We start from the raw sequence: 24,081 nt of genomic DNA on the forward strand, positions 1-24,081 counted from the left end.
AATTTCTAGGCAAAAACATAATTAGAATGGCCATATCTTCTGTTGTTACATGAAGAGGAAAAAATGCTACAACGCAAACGAAAGCACTATTTTCTCAATGTTACCGTTATGATGAAGCAACAACTACTCTAAAACACCTTGTTAGAAACTGACTTATCCACTGGGCCAGAACGGCCTAAGTTTTTCTTAAAAAAATTATTGGTCATAACTGTTAAAAATTACAAAAAACTAACTTTTTAAAAAAAAGTAAATGTCTTGACAGCTGGCCATATCAAGAAAAAAAAACTATGGCTCTTCCTCTCCTGCAAAAGAAAAATCCTTCTCTTTACTAGTGGGGTTAACGATACAAAGGGAGAGCATGGCCACAAAAATACTTATTAAGCTGGGACGTAGAGGTCATGTGACAACAGTAACACATTATTACTGTCCATGTAAAACAGGGTAAATTCATGAAAAACTTGTTAACAATCACTCTACTAGGCTTTTTGTTTCTCCATAATGTGTTCAGGGTTGTACATGAGCTGAGTTGAGATCGAGTTGGGCCAACTCTGAGCTTGTGTTAGACTCAGCACATTTTGTCAAACTTGAGCTCGGCTCACTACAGCTCGTGCATTAAACCTAACTCATGAACCGGCTTGATCTTCAAGTGCTCAAGCCACACCATGTGTGATGATCGTATTTTTGTTTTTTCTTTTCATTTACCAAAAAGCATGATACTTACCATTTTTGGTCATTCAGAGGCCCTTTGATGGCAATGGTACTTGCTGGAACAGAACACATGTGTTCCATTTATTAAAATGTGCATCAAACACTGTTCATGGAACAGCACGGACATAGCAGACACTGGGACATGGGTATATATTTCTCCACTGTCTTACATTGTCCATGGTTACCACTAAACTGACTAGCACGGGACGCTTGCTTAAGCTCACCTCCCTCTCTCGAGACTCCTCTATCTCTTTCTCTCTCATTTCTCACCATGAGTCGCTTGTACACTGATCCTCACTGATGCTATGGAGACAAAGTCCATCTCTCCCATCACTCACCATGAATCACTGCTCCTCACAATGCTCCAGCGACGAAGTCCAGCAATCTATCGCCATTTGCAATCTTTCTCCTTCTCTCACTACCTGGATTTCTTGCCTATCTCCTGCTGGTCAAGGTGGTTTCGCAAGTCTTACTGCTCTTCACCATCTACATTCATGCTTCTCCCAATCTCTATCCTCCAAATGAAGGGTTTAGGGCAGAATAGAAGAAATGAAGCATATTCAGGGCTACAAAAGAGTGGTGGTAAACGTAGGGTTAAATATGTTTTCTTACCTCTTCTTTTCTTTCATGTTCCTTTGAACTGTTTGGAGTCTTCTAGTTGTTTTTCTCTGATTGATTTTAATATTTTTTTAGGAGTTATCGATTAGTTCGTTATCAATGCAAAAATACCGCCTCAAGTCGTTTATGGTGTGGGTGCTTTTTCCATCGATTTCTATTGAAAACACTGTGACTTTTGCTATTTTGACTGGTTTACCTAGCCTTGTTTATATTTGCATTTATTCTTTTTCAGTGTCACTCATTTAACTTAGGTTCTGTCTCATTTTTTTTTATAGAGGATTCTTTTAGGTTTAGTTAATTAGGGAGTGGCCAGTTTTCCACAAAAGCCAAGAAAATTTTTACTTCATTTTTTTCATGTTTTACTATTTTTGGAGTGTTCAGTAGCCATACTAGGAGGTGTTTCTCTGTTACTATAGTTTTCAAAAGAATCTACAAAAGCAGACAAGTAGAATCATGCATGGCCTTGAGTTTTAGTATAACCTTCTTATTGCAGATAGAATGACCTCTTCTAATGTACATTTACCTTGTGAACATGAAAGGCAACACCACGCACTCTAATCATCAAATCTGTTGGAGTAGAACTCTTACAAACCTATCAATGGCATGTCATTGATAGAGAGCGAAATACCAGCTTGTTAGTAGTTGGAAAAGCAAATCATCTTGTTCAATGGAAACAATTCTCATAATAAAACTTGTCTTTTTAGAAAAAGAACAAAATGTAGGTTGAACATGTCATCAAAGTGTAATTTAATGAATAAAGTAATGATCAACTGATCTTATGGAGTCAACACTGAACTCCTAGTCATCCACTCATGTTGGTTGTCTTCTATCATACTAGATAAATAGCACTGATTCTAACAGGAATCACGTGCTTTGGGGCCTGCAGGGCATTCATGCCTAGTGTATATGTAGATCAGAAAATATTCCCTAATTTAAGCCTTATCATATGTTTCATTAAATAACTTGAAAAATATATTATTGCATTCATATCCTTTTAAAGAGGTTCTGAATGTTCATCTCTGTTAAAATGAATGATTCATTTAATATTCTGAAAAATCTTTGGATGGTCTTAAAGCAAATACTTCTATCCTCCTCCTCCTATTGCCAATCACCATTGTTATTTTTAGGATATACAAGCATTGGATTTCCAATTGGTGATTTTGTATAAAAGCTATGTTCCTTTTTTGCTTGAACGTGCTACTCCAAAATCTGTTTCTTGAGCTCATGAATGTCAATTAGGTTTGGTACTTGATCTCCATGCAAAGTTAACAAATTTATTTTACTCATCAAAATTTGGGCTTGGTTTTGTTGGGTTGTAACTTATTACTTGGCTTACCTACTTCTATAGTTCTCTACTATGCTTGTGTCAGTAGATATTTATTTTGGTGTTATGCTTTAATTGCATTTTTTTTGTTCCTTTTCTTGAGTATGCTGCAAATTTGCTTTTCATTCTTTAAGGTTAGTAGCATTTTTTTTTTGTGCCAACAGTAGCTGATCATAGGAGCATAAGATGGGTTGGACCCATCTAAGTTTAATACATATTTTTTCCTAGCTTTGCTCAGATGTGTACTGTGGAATCAATATCTGCAGATGATCAGGCTTTCTATAAAAAAACCTTCAACTAGAGCATGGCTAACCATGGACTACTAAGCAGCACTTTTTAAAAGCTAGAAGTTGATGTTGATCAAGAAATAGCTGACAAAGCAGTTTTTGGAAATAAAACCTGAAGTAATGTACCATTGTTCATGCTTCATGGACAATGTAATTATTTTTGTATAAATAGCAAAAGTTATTTTTTTATGATTTAAAGATCTCTTTCTCTCTCTCTCTCTCTCTACACACACACACACACATATAATATATATATATATATATATATATATATATATATATATATATATATATATATAATGTATAAAGGGGAAACTATTGCTTCATATTGGCTATTCAAACACTTTATTTGAGTATTTTTATGAAGAAACCACATATTATAAGAAAGAAATCAGAAGACAAACCAAACATAATAAAAAACAAACGTTGGACAGGACAGGACGAACAAAACAGGCAATATAGACAGGGACAAATCAGACACTGAACAAAACGGACATGGTGTTTTGTTCCTAAAACAGTCAAACAATGGGCAGATAATACAATTAACAAGAGAGACAGAATAATAGTGTGGTATGTCTGTTTTGTTCAATTTTACAGCTATCAAACAACCTCTCAAGGGTACTTTCATCGTTTGGCCAAAATTTTAATTATCTTCTCAGCTTATTTAATTATTCATATAATTTTATCATTCTTCTGTCTTTTTCTTTTCCCTTACATCCAGCTATGATTCCTACCTCATCTATTTGTGCGACAAAAGAAATTGCTGTTGAGGTCTGCAACAACCGGTTGGCAAAAGTTTTTTTTCTTTCTCTCTCTCTCATATATATATATATATATATATATATAATTATAATTATTGGACTGCAGCTCGGTCGGTTTGGCTGGAGGAAGCCTCCGGTCTTTCACAGCTTGTGGCCGATGCATGTACGTCTGGCTTAAAAACTTAAGAAAGCTCATCGCCACAAGCACGTTGTCAAAAATACCATAAACTATGGCTACACCATACACTATCATAAATGCTCCTAATTAATAAAGAATTTAGAAACATGGCCCTATAAATATCCATGTAGGCTAGCTATCCTGTAGACTTTGGTCATCCATTGGCCTACTTTCCTAACCTATTTAACCATTCAGGTGTAGTCATGAGAGTGACCAAAAAATTATATAAAAAAAAACAATTTTCTTATTTTGAACGTGAATATGGAATTTAATTATGGCCAGACCAGTGCGAAATTATTTCTTTGTTGAATTATAAAAGCAGCCAACAATCAAGCGAATGGTCAGATTTTCACCGTGCGGTGGTCAGATTTTCGGATGGCCAACAAGCCCAATATATATATTGTCGGATTGTTAAAATTTCGTTGAAAACAGCTATTAAAGCATTACCTACAGTTTTTGGTATGGCAATGGTTGTACTGCTTTTGTGATCATTTATGGTTTCTAAAGCATTGAAATTTTGTCAACCTAACTATCTGGCACACAAACGTGTGTGTATATATATATTAGTGATTGGTAGAAACCAAACCAATAGGACAGGGACAAAAACTAAACTCTTTAAATATGATATGTAAAGTGCTTTTTTTTTAATCTAACTTTACCAATATGATTTTAAAGATAGGTTTATGCAAAATGTATATTAAGTTGATCATATTTTGGGTTTTAATAGTGTTTTTATAATTTAAAAAAAAATGAATGGCTCTCATAGCATAAATATTTTGATAATAAAATAATCAACCTTTTTCATAAAACCTTGATTCAAAGCATGCTTTATATCTAAATAGTTTTTAAAAACATATTAGCATATTTATATTTTATGTAAATTAATTTTTTAGTAAAAAATTAAAGGGTTTGATTTCTATCTTTGACCTAAATGTCTGGCTTTTACCAATTTTATATATATATATATATAGATATATATAGATATATATATATTTATATATATATATATATAATTGAACGGTGACTCTGTTTTTAGAATCACCCAGCCATCTAATGATGACGTTTGATCAAACATGATGGGTGATTAAGAGAAAAATGTGATGGACATTATCATAATCTAGTATTAGTTTGCATCCCTTTTTGTTTCTTCATTTTTCTCTTAACCATCTATCCACTTAAGATGGACAACCCTGGTTTAGATACATGGCTGGGTGACTTTAAAAAATTAGAGACATGTTTCATTCACTCAAATATCTATATAGTCGCTAAATCATCACTTTAAAAATTTCTTTCATCTCCAGACATCAAAAGAGGACCGTCCATCTTTATCGGACACCTCCTTTTTTTTTATTTTACGCGGTGCGGAACGTTGCTTGCCCACCACCGTCGTGCAATTGTGGTGAGGCGTGGGGATGATTCATTACCTCGCCAGCGGTCTGGAACCGCAAGGTGGCGCCGCGGTCAGCTGGCTGCTACTCTGGCAAGTATTCTATTTAACTTAAATTGGTGGGTATGTTGAAAATATTGTATACAAGTATTTCTCTATTTATGGAAAATATATTTCAACATGCCCACCAGTTTAAGTTAAATAGAATACTTGCCAAAGTAGCAGATACAATACATTTTGAACATACCAGTTTAAGTTAAACAGATAAACATTTATTACTATAAATATTCCTCTCTCTCTCTCGATATATATATATAAAACACAATTTGCTGTTCTGAGAAATCCTTTTGAGCACAGTTCCAAAAATCAGCCGAATCTTCCTGAAGTTTCCAATACAGTTCCTTATCGCAAGGACATCTTTTAGCAAATCGAACTTTTTTCCAATTATTTAAGAGTATTGCTTCATGAGACACACACAAACAATTAAATGTTCTCGGACATCCTTTCTCATATTGGAAACCTCTCATCGTGGACCCCAACCTTTTGAGTTTAGTCCCCAAAATCAGCCTGACCATCATCCTGAAATTTCTAATACAGGTCCCACAATTGGCATCTCTTAGAGAGTGCGTGGAAACTTACCTATTGTGCGAATGATGTAGTCCTTTTGCGTTAATGTTAATGTGCCAAGGCATTTTTCTTTTTATTTAATGTACTTATTTTTCTTTTACGGGGTACTTTCATGGTAAAAAAAGGTTTTTCTTTTTTCGTTTCTTTTTCCTTGTTATGAGGCTCTTCTTTGTTTTTCATTTTGTTTTGGCTCAGGATCATTTTGGCATTAAATATGTTTTAGGCTATCATATAACCTTTATCATATATAAATGGTCCATGACTAAAAGGTGTACAGCCAGAATTTTTACATGTTAACAATTTTCATAAACTTTAATTTGGTCTCTGTCAAAATTTTGAAAAATACAGTGGTCCCTATGAAAAAATTTATGAACTTTTATTTTCCACCTAATCTGCCCTCCTAAGAAATAAAAATTTCTGGCTCCACACCTAATGACTAATATGTGAAAGCATGTCCATCACCTAGCTCACTAGGTACTATTGGCAATAGATTGGATGATGTTGAGTCTCACCATTGTTGGAAAAACAATCTACTGCAGCAACCAAGTTAATTTTCACAGTGAAAAAAAAAAAAAGGCATCAGCTGACACTGAATGCCATGTTTTTAAAGCCCACATTTTCCAAAACTGTTGGTTAACGGATCCAAATTTGGCAATAGTCAAGGTAGAGTGTGGTTGCTGTGAACCAATGGCCACACCATCCCTTCAAAGATCTAAACCCGGCCTAGTCACATGTGACCCCCACATCAGACTTGGATTGGTGCCTCAAAATGCCCTTCAGCCAAAAAATCCTGACTCCGCCATTGAAATTCAGCATATCCGAAATACCCAATCAAAATCCGAACTTATAACCTCCACATGTTATATGATAACTTCAAATAATTTGGAAACTTTGTCTTCGATTTAATAATGGTAGGGAGCCACCTGGGGTTGCATCGGAAATGAGGAACTTCGTCTTCCCAATTCCCTCCTCATGAGCCATAGCACAAAGAAGATTACACCAAACATTGCCTTATAAAGCAAATGTTTAATTTTTTATAAGGAGTTCGGAAAACCACGACGTCCTGCCATTTTTATTCCTGGTATTATTATTTTATAAACCTGCATTTTGAGCTGGGTAAACTCATAAAAGAATGTGTTATAGCGTTTTAACGAATTTGTCTCATTTTTTATTAGCATATTCATGAAACATAATGTGTGTCATTTTTGAAAAATGGCCCCATTGAGTCTGCAAGGATATTGCAGAATTTGAAACTCATAAATTCACAAGACCTTAGAGAGATAAAGCTGATAATGCAACAAAAAAAAGTAGCAGATGTAAATGTCAGGCTGAGGGGTACTATGATTTAAAATTGTAACATCAGGGGAAAATCATATGTAAATACGTAAATGACTATGAGGTATTGAGATATAAATAAGAAATCTATGGAGTTGTTAAGCTAAGATTTTGAATTTTTGAATTGACAAAATCTGCAACAGATAAAAAACCTATCATCTTGGAATCTAGTTTACGTTTTTATCTCTTGCCTTTGTTGTAACTTCCTTTTCTCTTGTATTCAATAATTACTCTTTATTATCAACTATGGAAACAAGTGAGATTCTATCTTGAATTCTTTCTCTCTCTCTCTCTCTCTCTCTCTCGCTCTCTCTCCCAATCCTCACAAGTTCTTTCAGGAGTTAATCACAGGCTTACCTAGCTATGAAGGATATGCTAGTTGTTTGGAATTAGTAATACAATCTTGCAATTTGGCTGCTTATTTGTTTTCATTTTTGTTTTACAAAGCTGGCAAAGTAAGTGGAGGAATAAACAGAGTGGGAATAGCTTACTACAACAATCTCGTCAACGAGCTTCTGAACAAAGGTCTCTCTCTCTTTCTCTCTCTCTCTCGGACGCGCTGTCCCAATCTGTGGCGTTCTGTTTTTTCTTCGTTTTTATATTTTGAATATCTAATCAAATGGATGTACTCGTAATACTAAGTAAAAATTACGGGAACGTAAGAAATTAACCTTATCTTTGATGTGTAGATGGAATTTTTTCTCTATAAAGATAAAACCATCGAACATTATATATCTATAAAAAAATATTGACATACGTATACCAAAAAGCCTTTTTTTTTGAATCCTATGTTTTGAAATGCAAGTCCTATTTAGAGTTATGATAAATAAAAAAATTAATTAAATATGAGACTACCAACTATTCCCGCTGCAAATCCACCGGGAAGTAGGATCCCCACCTCTTGACTATCAACTATTTAATTATAAAATAAAAAACAGAATTCAAGTTTCGTTTCAATTTTTACAAATTCTAATGCCAATATTGTGTTGCAATTAATAACAATATAACCCAAGTTTGATTCCATTATACTAGTAAAAAAATATTGGAAAATCATCATTTCTTGAACAGTTTTCTCCTCACAGAAATGTCTACAAACCTTGGTCGTGGCTATGTCTGGATGTTTGTATATATGTTTATGAAGGGTGTTCTTGTCTATGAACAGGTTTGAAGCCATTGGTCACTCTTTTCCACTGGGATCTTCCCCAAGCCCTAGAAAGCAAGTATGACGGATTTCGGAGAAAACAGAAAATGTAAGTGTGCTATTCTGATGTGGAGATGGTAGCCAACACTAAACCAATTTGCTCACCTGGTGGTGGCAAGCGGTGAATCTTGTATGTGGTTTATTCAATGAAACAAACCTACCGTAGGTTTACCAGCTGAGACCAGTGGTATGCCAATGTGGTTTGAGTAGCATAGGCATTGCAATTGATGGAACTAATGTACTAGCTGATCTGAAATATTAAGAGCCCCACACTAGTCATCGATGCAGCCAAGGACCTTGGGGGAAAGGGAAAGTAGGGGTGGTGTGGACCACTTGTACACCGGCCGGCTTATCAAAACTTTCATTGACATGACTCTAATTTAGATTTGGATGACTTCAAAATCATATACAGTGCCACACCAGACCTGAATGTGTAACGCAAATGCTTCCCAACGAAAATCCTGGCTCCGCCATGGGAAGAGGGGAATTTTGACTTTCATTTTAGCAATGGGCAAACTCCTACATTCACCCAAAACAAACTTGCCGTATACAAAAGGCGGCAACAAACAAAGCGACTTCAAATCAGGTGCCGTGGCCAAAGGAGTTGATCACGTCTAAAATGCACCACTACAAGAAAACTGAGCATACCCGACAACGTTGCTGGGAGCTGGTTGGACGTCCTAGCATAGAAAAATCTTCAAAGCAATCAGATCTTGGGAACTTTGTGACTAAAGATGTTCTTGAGAAATTCTTTCAGAAATTTGCAAAGACTACCAACCTCATTACATCTCAACCTGTCGAGAACTCGAGTGAATGTAAGAACTTTGCTTTAGTGACAATTTCTAAATGTTCACATTGGGTGATTGATTCTGGAGCCACCGATCATGTAACCAGTGACTCAACAAACTTAGATGAGATAGACAAAGGACAAAAACTATGTATCTTTACTGCTGACGGGAGTCCGATTAGTGTTGATGGCATTGGCAAAACTAGTTTTTTTGACAAAGAATTCAAGTCTGTTGTTTTATATGTTCCAAAAATGAGTACCAGCTTGACATCTATTAGTAAGTTAACTAAATCTCATGACCGCCTGGTTATTTTCTCGTCAAAGGAGGTGATTTTTCAAGAACAGGGTACAAAGAAAGTGATTGGTAGAGGTCGAGAACATGGAGGTTTCTATGTCATGGATCCATGCGACGTTAGCCTTCTCACTAGTAGAAAAAAATTGAACGAGTCAAACTACAAGAAGTGGCACACTCGTTTCGGACACATATTAGATAGCAGTTTGCAGTGGCTTGTTCTCAACCGTGTCACTAAAAATTGAGTGCTTGTGAATTTACAAAATTTACAAGGTTACAATTCCATACTTCCTAATTTTTTTTATTTTGTTTTCTCTCATGTTTGGGGACCTGCTTGTGAGGCCTCTAATTTAGGATTTAAGTATTATATTAGCTTCATTGATGATAAATTTAAAATGACATTGATATACTTTCTTCAAAATAAAAGTGAGGTTCCTAAAGTATTTGAAGAATATTATAGCATGATTTTAACTCGGTATGAAAATTAAAAAGCTTCGGTTTAACAATTATGGAGAATATGTTTTTATCAATATTTTTTTTTATAGTCAATTACAATATCTGTAACCATAAGAGGCGCTCTTGGTATTTCACGCACGTCCTTTCCCTTTCACTTCTTACTGCAAGGAAGGCAATATCTCCCTTTCCTTGTCCAAGGAGTGGTCACCGTTGCAACAAATACAAATATGGGTATTTAAGCATCAAATTACATTAAAATTATATGAAAGTAATATTAAAAATTAATATATTTCATGTGTTGTTAATAGTAGCACTACAAATGGTTTCAAAATTGTATCCAAAATGACCGAAAAGGTAGAAATAAGGCAGGATCTAAGTTTCTCATTTTGAACAAATCCAAAATCATTGTACAATGAACCAATCATTAGTTCCAAAGCATGGGTGTGCATAGAAACCAATACATAAAATTGATTAATAAAAGAATTGGAAAAAGCTTCTATTCTGCTACTTAAGTTATAGAGGGATTCCTGAACCAACAAATTAAGAGTGATAAGTTCATTATTACCCATAGTAGAATAAGTACTTAGAATAGTGAAAAAAGTGTTAAGCATTCTTACCAATTGTACTAAAAATGAAGTGCTTCAAACTATTTCCTATATATATGTATTGTGATTAATAGTAACCAGACCACTTGAGTAATGAATAAAAACCAACTAACTAAATATATTACTTTAAGTAAGAAAACAAACCAACTAACTAAATATATTACTTTAAGTAAGAAAACAAACCAACTAACTAAATATATGTTTCTCATCAAATCACTCTTAAAATCATATCTGTATGGTTAGATTTAAAAAACAAAGAGGAACTTAATAATTAATTTGATTAGCTCTGGTTTTTACCTACTTTTATCATTTGCCCATAAAAAATGATAGCACCTTGTGTTAATAATAAGTGATTGATTTGGCTTGTACGGCGAGAAGCTTATCGTTTCATTACATGTGATTTCAAGCGTATTTATTTGGGCGCGTGATTTGATTACGAATGGGTATTGGACCGTATTGTTTCCAAAAAAAAAAAAAAAAACTCACATGTGGAAAAAACGTGTATATATATATATATTGCGTACTTGAGAATTGGGAGTTGCGTGTTTAGATGAAAATTTCTGAAACCTTAAGTAAGAGGAAGTAGCGTTCTAAAACGAAAAATAAAAAATAAGAGAAGGCCGGAAACAGGTTATGTGCACATTCTTCAAAAATATTTTAATGTTCATGATCAAAATACCTCTATTTAAAGTAAAAAAAAAAAACATTTAAAAGGACAAAGATCTCGAAAGAAACGTGTTTGAACAGGTAGGCATGCATGTGATGGTCCATATATATATATATATATATATATATATATATAACATAAGGTTTTTAATTAGGCGTGACGTAACTGTGGCGTAACCATCTACTGCTACCATATACCGGAGAAGGCTATAAATTAATACGAAACAAGATTTTTCTACAATACGTTCCTAAAAATGGCTACCCACTTCTTTCTCTTCTTCTTATTCTTCTTCTGCTCCTTCTCTTCATTGCTACGCGCCGATCCTGTTCTAACTGACGACGCTGCAGTCGTTTCTTCACTTGGTCGGAAGAGCTTCCCCCATGGCTTCGTTTTTGGCACAGCATCTTCATCCTACCAGGTTAATTTTGGAACCTTGTTCTCGTTGAAATTATAAGCACATCTCTTCTGCTTCTAAACGAGAGAAAATCTATGGTTGGTTCTGCAGTATGAAGGCGCTGCAAAAGAAGGGGGGAGAGGACCTAGCATTTGGGATACCTTTACTCATCAGCATCCAGGTAAGAGCAGTATTCCCACATGCATTGATCTGCAAAGCATCTCTGAATAAGCTGCCGCGTGCTTCTTCCATTTTGTGAATTCCTTTTCCCTGTCGTTGAACTTATAATCAGATTATTTCTGTGATCGTAAGAAAGCTAACTCGTGTGCTTGCCGCAGACAAAATCAAAGGAGGTGCGAATGGTGATGTAGCTGTAGATCAGTATCATCGTTACAAGGTTGGTAGTGAATACAAGAAGTGGATACTGAACTTCATTTTAGCGTTGGTTTCCTAATCATCAACGTCTGGTGTACCACACCCACATGATCAACTGCAATGAAAAACCAAATGCAACCATGGGTAGTGTTGTTAGCTTCTATGCATTATCGTAAATATCGTTTTTGGGATAAAATAGCGACTATGGCAACGTTGTTTTCTCAAGAAAATTTTCACAATTTTTAAGAAGGTTAAAAAAATAAAAACAAAATGTGAAAAATATGATGATTGGAATAAAACAATTTTTCTGTGGCATTGGATTTAAAAAACAAAAAATTAACTTATCAACTGCTTAATTAAGAAAATTAAGAAGAACTCTTCTCGACATTCTAACGATGCTGGAATAACCTGCTCAACTTGTATATGCCACAATTAAAGCTAGGATTAAGTGTTGAATTTTTTTGAGCAATCACCATTTTTTTTTTCTAGTTGGTGAATGAAAAAGCAGAAGTTGGGTGATGTTTAAAGGAATTCTTCAATCACATTTGTATTGTAAGTGCTTCTGGTGGGTTTCAGGAGGACGTGAGGCTCATGAAAGACTTGGGATTGGACGCCTACCGCTTTTCAATATCCTGGAGCAGAATTCTGCCTAGTACGTACGCTATCTCTAATAATTAATTCTTTGTTAAGGTCTCAAGAAGATCGCTCGCAGCGCTTGAAGTTTTGGGCTATGACCTTTTAATTTATAAACCATACAGCGAAGGAAAATGAGCCTTCCATTTTTTTTCGATTTCCCTACCCACCTTTTTTCTTCTTAAATTATTGCAGCTCGTGCTCGACTCAGTAGACTGTGTCAAGCTTGATCAGCTCGATCTACTTGCTAAAGTACGTGCATTAAACCTAACTGAACTAGCTTGATCTTCAAGTACTCAAGCTTGATGATACTTTACCCTGGCTGGACCTTGAGAACAAAGCTTATAGCAGCATAAGATCCAGATTTTTTACTTGATCCAAGGAAGGGCTGGAGTGATTGTTGGTCCAAAAACTTGGAGAAGATCTACTATTAAAATGTTGAAAAAGCTGATGGAGGCCATTATCGATATCTAGGATCCTCATTTGCTTTAAAAGGATATTCATGATGGACACGCAACCTTTACATGAACACATGCATTGTACCCTTATTATGCACCAACATATGTATAAAAAATAGTAAATTGATAAGAATTAGGTATAAGTATTAATGGCACAATTAATTGCTTAAATGCCTTAATTAAGCAATAATTAAATATTTATTAAATGAAATATTATTCTTTATTGTGTTATTAAGGTCACTTAAGGTTGAATTAAACTACTAATCATAACAGTTTGAAATAATATGACCATGATGCAGTCCAAGTTGAATGGGGTGCTCAATGGATGTTCATATATTTAGATTTATTCAATTCATTTTCGAATAAGCACGAAAGAGATTCGAATCTGAGTCTGAATTCTCAATTCCATTGGAATCTTGAATTTGAACCCGACCCAATTGCGAGATGTCAAGAGCTGACTTTCCAAATGTATAGATATCAGATATAGGATATTTATTTAGAACTAAGTTCAATGCAGATCCAAATTTCATCAGACGTTTATTTAAATCTGAGCCTGGAACCGATCACCTGATAAATCTGAATCCAATCCAATTCAATTTCTTCAATTATTTTTCATCTATATAAAACAGTTCGGCAAGATATCAGAAAAAAAAAATTTATTAACACCCCTGAGGGGCAGTTTGATTATGTGCCTCGGCTAAAAGTAAATAAGAAGAATTTCGAATTCTCAAGCCCTTTTCTGTCCTTTCAAGATACAAAAAATCTCTGGAGTACAGCTGACAAATCAGCTTTGAGTCAAATTTAACCGTGCGAATTCGAGTGAAGTCCTCGTTTAGCACCCCACACCCCTAGAAGTGGGTTAGGCGATAATGGTAAATTGTCAGGCTTCCTTTTCATCAATGTCAAATCGTACATCGCCCCGGTTTTGTTGTCATTTACCAGAAAGCATGGCACTTATCATGTTTGGCCAAAATTTTCCTCACATCTTCTGCCTCATCTATTTTGTCAATAAACCTTTTATCAACTCCAGGCCGAATTAATTATCACAAATTAAAGAGCTGATGTTGAGGTCTGCAACAACCGGTTGACAAAAAGTCCTCCTTCACACACACACACACACACACTATATATATATATATATATATATATATATATATATATATATATATATATATATATATATATATATATATATATATATATATATGAAGTTGGCTGGAGTTATCCTCCGGCCTTCGACAGCATGTGCAGCGATGGTTGTATCAAGGCACCCACGTGAAAGGAGGCTGGCAGACTAAAAAATTAGAACTCAATGCTGAAAGCAAGTTGTCAAATATACCATAAACTATAGCTACACTATGAACTATCATAAATGCTCCTAATTAATAAAGAGTTTAAAAATGATTTTATTTTATTATACATATCCTTGTAGGTAGCTAACCTGTGGACTTTGGACCATCCCCTGGCCTACGTTTCTAAACAATTTTTAACCATTCAGACGTAGGCATGAGAATGACCAGAAAATTATATAGAGCAAAAACAAGTTTCGTATGTTGAATGTGAATATGGAATTTAATTAGGGCCACACCAGTGAGAAATTATTTTTTTTTATTGAACCTACTGATTTTGGTATTTTTTAAAACTCATATATATTTAGGCCTTTCATGTTATTGGTTGGAATTCTTAAAGCACCCAAAAAATCAAGCTAAATGGTGCTGGTCAGATTTTTGGATGGTCAATGAGCCCAATATATATGTATATATGTATCCACAGGGGAGTTCAATGCTGTGGTGTATCATATATTGTCAGCTTGTTAAAATTTTGGTAAAAAAACGGTCACTATATGACAATGGTTTATAGTGATTTTTGTGATGATTTATGATTTTTTTATCATTAAATTTTTAAATTTTAACTACCCGGCACATGACAGTATATATATATATATATATATATACTTGGTCTTGATTTAATAAAAGTAGGGAGCCACATCTCGCAACACGGCTGCGTCGGGAATATGGAACTTCATCTTCTCAATTCTCTCCTCTTGAGCCATCGCGCATTCAAGATCACAACAAATTTTGCCTCATAAAGTAAACGTTTAGTCTCTTATATGGTGTTTTGAAACAACTTTGAGATTGAAATAGCAGCTAATTTTCAGAACAACTTTGAGATTTACTGGGGCAGTTTGGCAACAGTAATATATTGTTATTATTTTATGAACCTGTTCTAAAAAACAGGATAAATTCATAACATAATGTTATTGTGTTTCATGAACTTATCTCATTTTTTGTAGGCAGATTCATGACACAGTAACAGTGTGTTACTATTGGCAAATGGACTCACTGAGTCTACAAGGATATTATTGAAATTGAAACTCCGCTACTACTGTTGTCGCATTATCAGCCCTAGTTCTCCTTGTGAATTTTTGAATTGTAAATTCAGGCCGAAAAGTACTAAGATTTAGAAGGGTAACTTTTAAGGGGCAACCCATATGTAAATGCGTAACTGCCTGTGAGGTATGGAGATATAAATAAGAAATTTATGAAGTTAAACACAGTTAAAGGGCATGCTAGTTGTTTGGCATTACTATTATCTATCTCATTCAATCTTGCAATGTGGTTGCTTATTTGATTTCGTTGTTTTACAAAGCTGGCAAAGTAAGTGGAGGAATCAACAAAGTGGGAATCGCTTATTACAACAATCTCATCAACGAACTTCTGTCCAAAGGTCTCTCTCTCTCTCTCTCTACCTTTGACTAACAACTATTTAATAAAACAGAAACCAAGTTTGGTTTAATTTCTACAAATTCTAATACTAGTATTAAGTTGTAACGACAATATCATTCAAATTTGATTCCATTACACTAGTAAAAAAAAATTGGAAAATCAAACATTTCATGAACTGTTTTCTCATCACATAGATGTATACAACCTTGGTTTCGGCTACGTTTGGATGTAAATATACATGTGTGTACGAAAGCATATTCTTTGTTACGAACAGGTTTGAAGCCATTCGTCACTCTTTTCCACTGGGATCTTCCACAAACCCTAGAAAGCGAGTACGGCGGATTTCGGAGCAAACAAATCATGTAAGTGTGTTATTCTGATGTGGAGATGGTAGCCTCGACTGAACCCAATTTGCGGACACCCACCTGAACGCATACATAAATCATTAACCTAGCCAGCTATGGCTAGGGCTTGTGTGCTAACCTGGTGGTTGTAAGGAGTGAATCTTTTATGTGCTTTTTTCAGTTAAACAAACTTAGTGTAGGCTTACCGGCTTAGTCCAGTGGTTGGTATAGGATCGCAATTTGGTTTGAGCAGCATAGGCATTAATACACCAGGATAAAACTAATGTATTAGCTAATGAGCAATATTGGGAGCCCCACACCAGCCATCAATATTGCCGTGGACCTTAGGTTAACAGGAAAGCAAAGGGAGTGGGAGCAGTAGTGGAGCTACTTATGGACTGGTGTATAAGCGGACCACTGCCCATCAAAAATTTCATTGGCACGGCTCAAATTTAGTTCAGGATGATTTAAAAGTGATAGTGCCCACACCAAACTTGAATGTGTAATTAAAGTGCCTCTCAACCAAAATCAAATCCTGACTTCACCACAGGGGACGGTGGCTTAGACTCTTATTCTAGGGATGGGGACACTGTTCCTATTCACACAAAATAAACTTGGCATATATGGCCGCAGCCTAAGGATTTTGTGAAAATAAATTGGATGTAACAGAATTATATTGTGATCATTTGCAGCGAAGATTTCACAAATTTTGCGGAAGTATGCTTCAAAGAATTTGGAGATAGAGTGAAACACTGGATTACACTCAACGAGCCTTACTCATACGCTTACACCGGATACGCGCTGGGCATTTTCGCACCGAGCCGGTGCACCAAGGTTTTGGGGAACTGCACTGCCGGAAATTCAGGGACGGAGCCCTACGTTGTTGCCCATAACTTTCTGCTTTCCCATGCTAGTGCAGTCAAGTTGTACAAGGACAAATACCAGGTAATTAATTTCACTGTCATTCGCCTGAACTTCCTTTTATATATATATATATATTTCTGCAATTAAAGATTAAATGCATATGCAATTTATTTTTCTAAGGTTTTCCAATATGAAATGGAAAAATATAACTTGTTTCTAGAACAATGCATTTGTACGTATTATAATAAAACTAATGAGGGATCCATGTGGCGTAGTCCATAAGGATCGAAACGGACTACTGGGGATTCTTTTCCATTAAAGAGATGAAGAATGAACATTCTAAAATTAAGATAATGAGAGAGCTTCATGTGGTCAATTAGGAATTAAAGAGTCCTATGTAAGTGTAGAGCATGGTGACTATTGGTATTGGTCGAATACAGTATTCATGTGTTCGTCCACTCACAAGCCATCACATCATAGGCTGCACTAGGGGGCTGGCTGCGGTCGAGGATGTCAATAAATCTGATTTAAATCTGATCGAACCACATAAACAAAATATGATATGGAAAAAAAGTTTTGACATCCGTTTAAGACTTCGGATCACATACAGATATAAAAAAATAGCAAGTAGTCGGATTCAGATTTGGGTTCAAATTTAAGTAAATATTGACAGGATTTAGATTGGGATTCAGATCAGATATAATTTTAAATAAATATCCTATATTCAATTCTTGTAATATTGTTTAGATTCAATTTAAAAATCTAACTCAGATTCATATGTCAATCTATAAATTGGATTCAGATCAGATTTACATTATGATTTCTGATTCAGTTATGGTACTGGTTCTTCACCCAAATTTGAATTTGAATTCAAATAAGAATAAAAAGATATCTTATAAGGTAAATCATATATCTGATTCGGTTGGACATCCCTATTGATCCTCCGCCCTTCTGTGAGATTTTGAAAATTAAAATTTAACCAGTGAATTCTAATTTATCCCTTGTAAAAATTGAAAAATACATGAAGTGCTCCTAAGAAAAAAAATATGTTGGCACGATCATCCTGAGCATCACGTTGTCCCCTTGAAAGAGAAAATGAGGAAAAATCAAAATGTCACCTGTTGGTTTTCTGATCGGAGGGGCTTTTAGTATGTCCATTTTATAGAAACGGTAGGGCTATTTTTCAGAACCAAAACAGTACTTCTATCTATGTGTACGTAATTTTCTTTGTCTTAATGTGAACAAATTAACTTGGCAAGTTCCGGCACATATGTAGAGCTCTCATTAACGTGGACGCATGGAATAAGCATGTCATTGTCAAATATGTGATATTTCCAGAAGGTCGACACTTTGTCTTCATTGTGAAGTTCACGACCTTCAGATGCAAAGTGAAGGTTTATAAGCTACATATCATATATCATGATGACAATAGAATGAGGTTAATCGATAGAAGAGAAAATAAGTACTTTGTTTGTTTGATGTATGTCCATGGTCGCGAGCAGGGAGAACAGAAGGGAGACATAGGCATCACATTGGTGACCAACTGGTTCATTCCATACACAACCTCTGCATCCAACCACAAGGCAGCACAACGGGCACTTGATTTCATGTTCGGGTGGTAATTAACTATACAATTCTCTTTCTTCTTCTCTCTTTTTCCAGTGCAAATGCAGAGAAGCCAAATAGATTCAAGATTCAGTCTTGGGATGCCAATGGATCGAATTTGAACCCGATATATTCTCAACTTTATCTGCATTTTCAGATATTCATATGTTGTTATTCGAATTCAAATACCAATAAAGAAAAATATATTCAAATCTGATTTCTCAATTTGAAACCAACCTAATCCGATTTTTAGAGTCGTAAACAAATCCGAATCCGACTGATTTTCAAACCGTAAGAGCATTGAATATAGGATACTTATTTAAAAAAAAAAAATCTGATCTGAATCCAAAAACACACACACACATATATACATATCTGATTTGATTGTGATCGAATGTTATTTTTTTAAATATGAATCTGATCCAATTTCTTAATCAAATGCTAATTTTTTTCCATGTTTGATTTTTTTTATTGGAATGGTTCAGTTGGATGTTCCATCCGAATTAGACAAAAATCAAAATACTCTTAAACTAAAACAAAAAGAAAAAACCTCTTTTATAATAAGGATAGAGCCGTGAAGTTAAAAAAAAAAAAAAAAGCGTTTGATAGGAGGCTGCATTGTTATAGTGGATCTTCTCACTAATCATGTGGATCTTAAATCCAGTTTACATTTGAAAAACCATGAATTTAAGGTAGGATGGGGGGAGTGTCTTTCCTTAAATCTGCAGATTTGAGATGTCAGTGATCTCAATTCGTGTGGGTCTAAGATCCATGGTGAAACAAACACAGCCTTACAGAAAAAATCAATACCGTTGAGGAAAAACGAAAACGCCTCTCGTACATTAATGATAATACAATTATTGCAATTACATATGTATGCAGGTTCATGGATCCATTGACCAAGGGTGATTATCCATTGAGCATGAGGTCACTTGTGGGGGGCCGCATCCTAAGATTCACAAAGGGGGAAGCACAACTTGTAAAAGGGTCCTTCGATTTTCTTGGACTGAACTATTACACTACCTACTACGCATCAAATTATCCTGCAGGCTACAAAATCATTGCTCCCAGCTACGTCACAGATTCCAAGGCTAACACTTCGGGTATTAAATTTCTCAAGTATCCCTTTCCTTGAGGAAGTCGTACATGAAGCAGGAGTAGTTTTCAGGTCCTTTGACACCACCACTCATCATTTGGTAGCTACAAATGTCCAATATTAGAGATAATTATCAGCAAATGTCCATAGCCGACCTACATGCTAATGCAACGGTGATAGGTAATGTGTTTTGTAGAAATAAATTACCATAGCCGACCTAGATGGACGTTTTTTTATAGTACCTTTGTGGCTTAGTTGCAGGCAATGTAGGTTCTATTCTAAATCTACTGGTAATTGAATACTTGAGCATGTCGTTCTATTAAATTCGAAATGAATACTTGAGCATGTAGGTCTAATAAATTTGACGGATGATCATTTACAATGTGCTATGTGTAAAATCACCTTTTTTAATATGGTAAAATGAAAATTATAATTTTACTTTGAACTGACAACTTGTATGTGGCACCTTAAAAACTCTTAATCATCTTTCCTAAAATTGTTGTGGTACTAGTGGCAGAGCTATGGGTGGGCCCATGTAGGCAGCTGTCAGCACGGGCCTGCTTGTTTTTAAATTAAAATGAAATGAACTTGGGTCCTAGGTAAAACAATATGAAATGCATCCAGGATCCATATTTGTATCTATTACTTAGTTTTGCATGACCCCCCTCTCAAAACACAATGATAGTGTACATAACCCTAATTTATTCAAATTCGGTTTTCTAGTGACATTCAACTATAACCCAGCTCTATTTATTGGTCAGAGAAAACTGCTATTCACATACAAAAACACTCAATTAGATGGAATTGTTGGACCCAAGGATGCCTTATTGTGCCACCACGTGGTTGTCAGCCCATATGATAGTTTATTATCGTTGATATATTACAAATGTATATACATGTGAGTTCTTTTCACTAGTTGATATGTCCTTCCATCCATGTGAATGATAGAGTTATGAACCACTTTATGCTTTACATAATTGCTCCTGAAGAAGTACCACACAGAAATTAGATGCCATTTTCATTTTAAAGTTGAGATCTTATTTAGAAGTATTTTGTATATATCTTCTACTCATATACACCAACTTTGCATCAATTTCTATGGCAGGGGAAAGGAATGGCAAGCTTATTGGTCGTGTGGTGAGTTCAAACATTTTTATTTCAACCCAATCCGATACCTTATTTTTACAATCAATCTTAATTGGAACAAGAAAGTTGAAAAGCTAGCTCTCAAGTCCACAATTCCATGTTGGCTTGATTTTGTTTAGCAAATGGCTCGACGTCCATTTAGAAGGTCAATGCTAGGCCAGTTTTAATTTGGACACATATATATATATATATATATATATATATATATATATATATATATATATATATATATATATATATATATATATATACATACACACCAGAATATGCCAACTTATAGATAGACACAGTATGCTGAAAACTTGCCCTTATCTTCTATAGCCAAGCAAATGTCGGTAGATGTACATCATGTAGCTAGTGATCATACAACTTTGGGAACTGACTCTTGGGACCCTTTTGGCAATAGTAACAAATTGTTGCTGTTCCATGAACTTAGCACAAAACTTGAGGTAGATTATAGAACAGTATGTAAGAGTGTTTCATGAATTTGCCTTGATTTTTAGGACAGGTTCATGTGACAGTAATAGTCCCTCATAGTAATTGGTTGACATGTGATAACGTCCCAAATTTCCTTTTCTATATTCAACTAGTTTTCTTGATAAGAACCCATTAAATTTGCTACTTGAAGGTTTTATTTGTGCAAATCACTTGAGTCTTGAGAATTTTTGGAAGTCATGAGTGGCAGCGAACAAATTTTCTTTATGAAAGTTGAAGCACCCATTCCCTATGCCTTTAGAGTTTTGTGTTTTACCAAAGTGGAAATAGTATACCTTCACTTTGCTACCACTTGAGTATTGAGTATCATCAGATTGATTCTTTCATAAACAACATCCCACTAATCCTCCTTAGTGGCTAATTCAATTTGTCATATTTTTATGATTTTGACATGGAATGAGCCAAGGAATTAAAGTATGTCCTATGTTTTAAAGGTTATTTTGCAAGTTATTTACGAAAATCAAATTGCTGATCAACAGGCAGCCTCATCTTGGCTATATATGTACCCTAAGGGATTAAAGGATCTGTTGCTGTACATCAAGGAGAAATATAATAATCCAAAAATATTCATTACAGAAAATGGTATATCTCTTTTCTCTAATTTCTAGTGCTTTAGTTATGTGAAAATGGTAATATATATAGCTCATTGTAATTATTAATTTATAGATTTTTGAATGCATTGTTGCAGGATACTCAGAGTTCAATAATAGTACACTTTCATTAACAGAAGCACTGAAGGACCCATGGAGAATCGAGTACTATTATGGGCATCTTTACTACCTACATGAGGCTATACGGTAGGAAAGCCAACTTCCCTTGTCTGCTTACAATCGAGAAAAAACCTAACGAAGTATCTTTGCATGGTCACTCCTATTCATCAATATTTCCAATGCTTCCTTTTAATAAAATATTTTGATTCAATGTCATCCTTCTTTTCCTAAGAAAAATTTTGGACAATCAGATAAATTAATAAAGAAAATCTTGATTGATCAAGAACCACTTTCTAAACATCTTTTTTAATATTGTGTCAATCAAGTAAATAAAAAAGTGAAGTTAGGTAAGTTGGTTAAGTATAGAGGCAGCCATTGTGAGTCAAGAAAGAAGAAAAATTAAACCAACAAGCTGATATTTTAGTTTACATGGGTGGGTTAATGAATTAGAAAACTAAAGTAGAAACAGGTTGGATTAGTGAATTCCATTTATAGAACTAAAGTTTGTAGGATTCAGAGGTATGTAGGAGACAACATAGCAATTCTAGCTGCCACATGCAGCTTTCTTAAAGCACTATGTGTATCAATTCTTGAAGTACTCAAACTCTTTTTGTTCTTACTTAGCTATGCTTGCTGAGGCCTACAGGTTCTTCCATTTGATGCCCGATAGGGCCAAACTCTTTCGTGTATGGAAGTTGCATGTATCTGCACCCTTTCGATATGTATACATGTCAATGTTACCAGCTAAATCTAATTCGCTTTTGGCAGGGAAGGAGTTGATGTGAGGGGACATTTTGCATGGTCACTCCTTGACAACTTTGAGTGGGCAGATGGCTACTCCATCAGGTTTGGGCTTGTCTTCATAGACTACAATAATGGATTGCGAAGGCATCTCAAGCATTCTGCCTACTGGTTGCAGAAGTTCCTCCATGCCTAGCTATAATTAGCTACTAGCTCGTGCAACTGCAGCAATAGTGTGCATTCCCTTTAGCTGTTATTGTAGCAACATCATAATAAGGTTTGTTGTCAATTGATTATGAGAATGGACTCAGGTGGTATCTGAAGCATTCTACCTTCTAGTATTGAGGGTGAGAGTTCATGCCGAGCTATTGTCTAGTTGTATAACTGCAGCAATAGTACTGATACTCTCTGCCTATTTCTGCAATAATGCCATAACAAGATATGTGGTGCTATCATCCACTAAATAATAGAAGTATTTCATGCTGTAGATTCTGAGATGAAACTATGTTGACATTTTCTTGTGATACCAAGTATAAAGTGTGAACCCTTCTCCCCCTTCAAGAATTCGGGGTTGCTTTGAGGCCTATATGGAGATGATGCACCTTTAGCTCGATGCCATGCTCCACCCCATAAAGCCAAGGGTGGAGGGTGAAATTTTGTTTGACAGGAGACAAATTATATTGTTAAAAGATTTATGACGTCAAATTTTGTTTTTCCAAAATTTCATAGGGAGAAAATGCAAAATTTTCAAGATATAACTATTAAATTTTATTATGTAAAAATTTATGGGTGGACTATGGCCCTTGCCACTTCCCCTCCTCCTCCCCCTACACAAACCCCCCCCCCCCCCAAAAAAAAAAAAAACCTGCTTGTATGTATAATGCCCTTCGGAGCAGTTTTATTTTATTACACACCAATACGACTGGATATGCTTCGTCGCTCGTGCTTGGTTTATGTGGCGATCATGCCATTGCATTGAAAAGTTTTTCTAAGTAGGAGCAGACATAAGTACCAATTATATTGGTTGCACATTCTCATAACCCACAAGATCCAGTTGATTGTTGCCCTTAAGAATTGGGTTGAAATAGAATATGATTAAGTCTGTTTAGCCCCATTGAAGAAGCACAATGGAGAAAGTTACCCTTGACTCATCCAAACGATGTGCAAGTTACTCCGTTTGTCAACTGGACCCTTTCCTTTACTATTTAACCTGGCAATAAAGCATAAATGATGTAGATGGGCCACATACTTGTTGGAAATG

At 35.2% G+C, this 24,081-nt stretch overlaps 1 protein-coding gene across 2 annotated transcripts; it reads left to right on the forward strand.

Annotated features, from left to right (window-relative positions):
• Nucleotides 1-11,491: 11,491 nt before the first annotated feature.
• On the forward strand, nt 11,492-23,274 carry LOC116256926 (beta-glucosidase 12-like). Of its 2 annotated transcripts, none has more exons than XM_031633501.1 (13): nt 11,492-11,651; nt 11,739-11,808; nt 11,966-12,024; nt 12,579-12,654; nt 15,743-15,820; nt 16,094-16,181; nt 16,856-17,108; nt 18,530-18,645; nt 19,515-19,735; nt 20,834-20,865; nt 21,849-21,951; nt 22,058-22,166; nt 22,848-23,274. In XM_031633501.1, exons 4-13 carry the CDS (start codon nt 12,594-12,596, stop codon nt 23,014-23,016), a joined length of 1,230 nt encoding a protein of 409 aa, XP_031489361.1. In that variant the 5' UTR covers nt 11,492-11,651; nt 11,739-11,808; nt 11,966-12,024; nt 12,579-12,593; the 3' UTR covers nt 23,017-23,274. The 2 variants fall into 2 exon arrangements, with proteins under 2 accessions (XP_031489361.1, XP_031489360.1); XM_031633500.1 differs by lacking the exon at nt 11,492-11,651 and having other exon boundaries at nt 11,747-11,808; nt 22,848-22,925; nt 22,999-23,274.
• The last annotated feature ends 807 nt before the right edge of the window (nt 23,275-24,081 follow it).

This window comes from Nymphaea colorata, chromosome 6 (genome assembly GCF_008831285.2).
Source record: "Nymphaea colorata isolate Beijing-Zhang1983 chromosome 6, ASM883128v2, whole genome shotgun sequence".
In the NCBI taxonomy this organism is placed as follows: domain Eukaryota; kingdom Viridiplantae; phylum Streptophyta; class Magnoliopsida; order Nymphaeales; family Nymphaeaceae; genus Nymphaea; species Nymphaea colorata.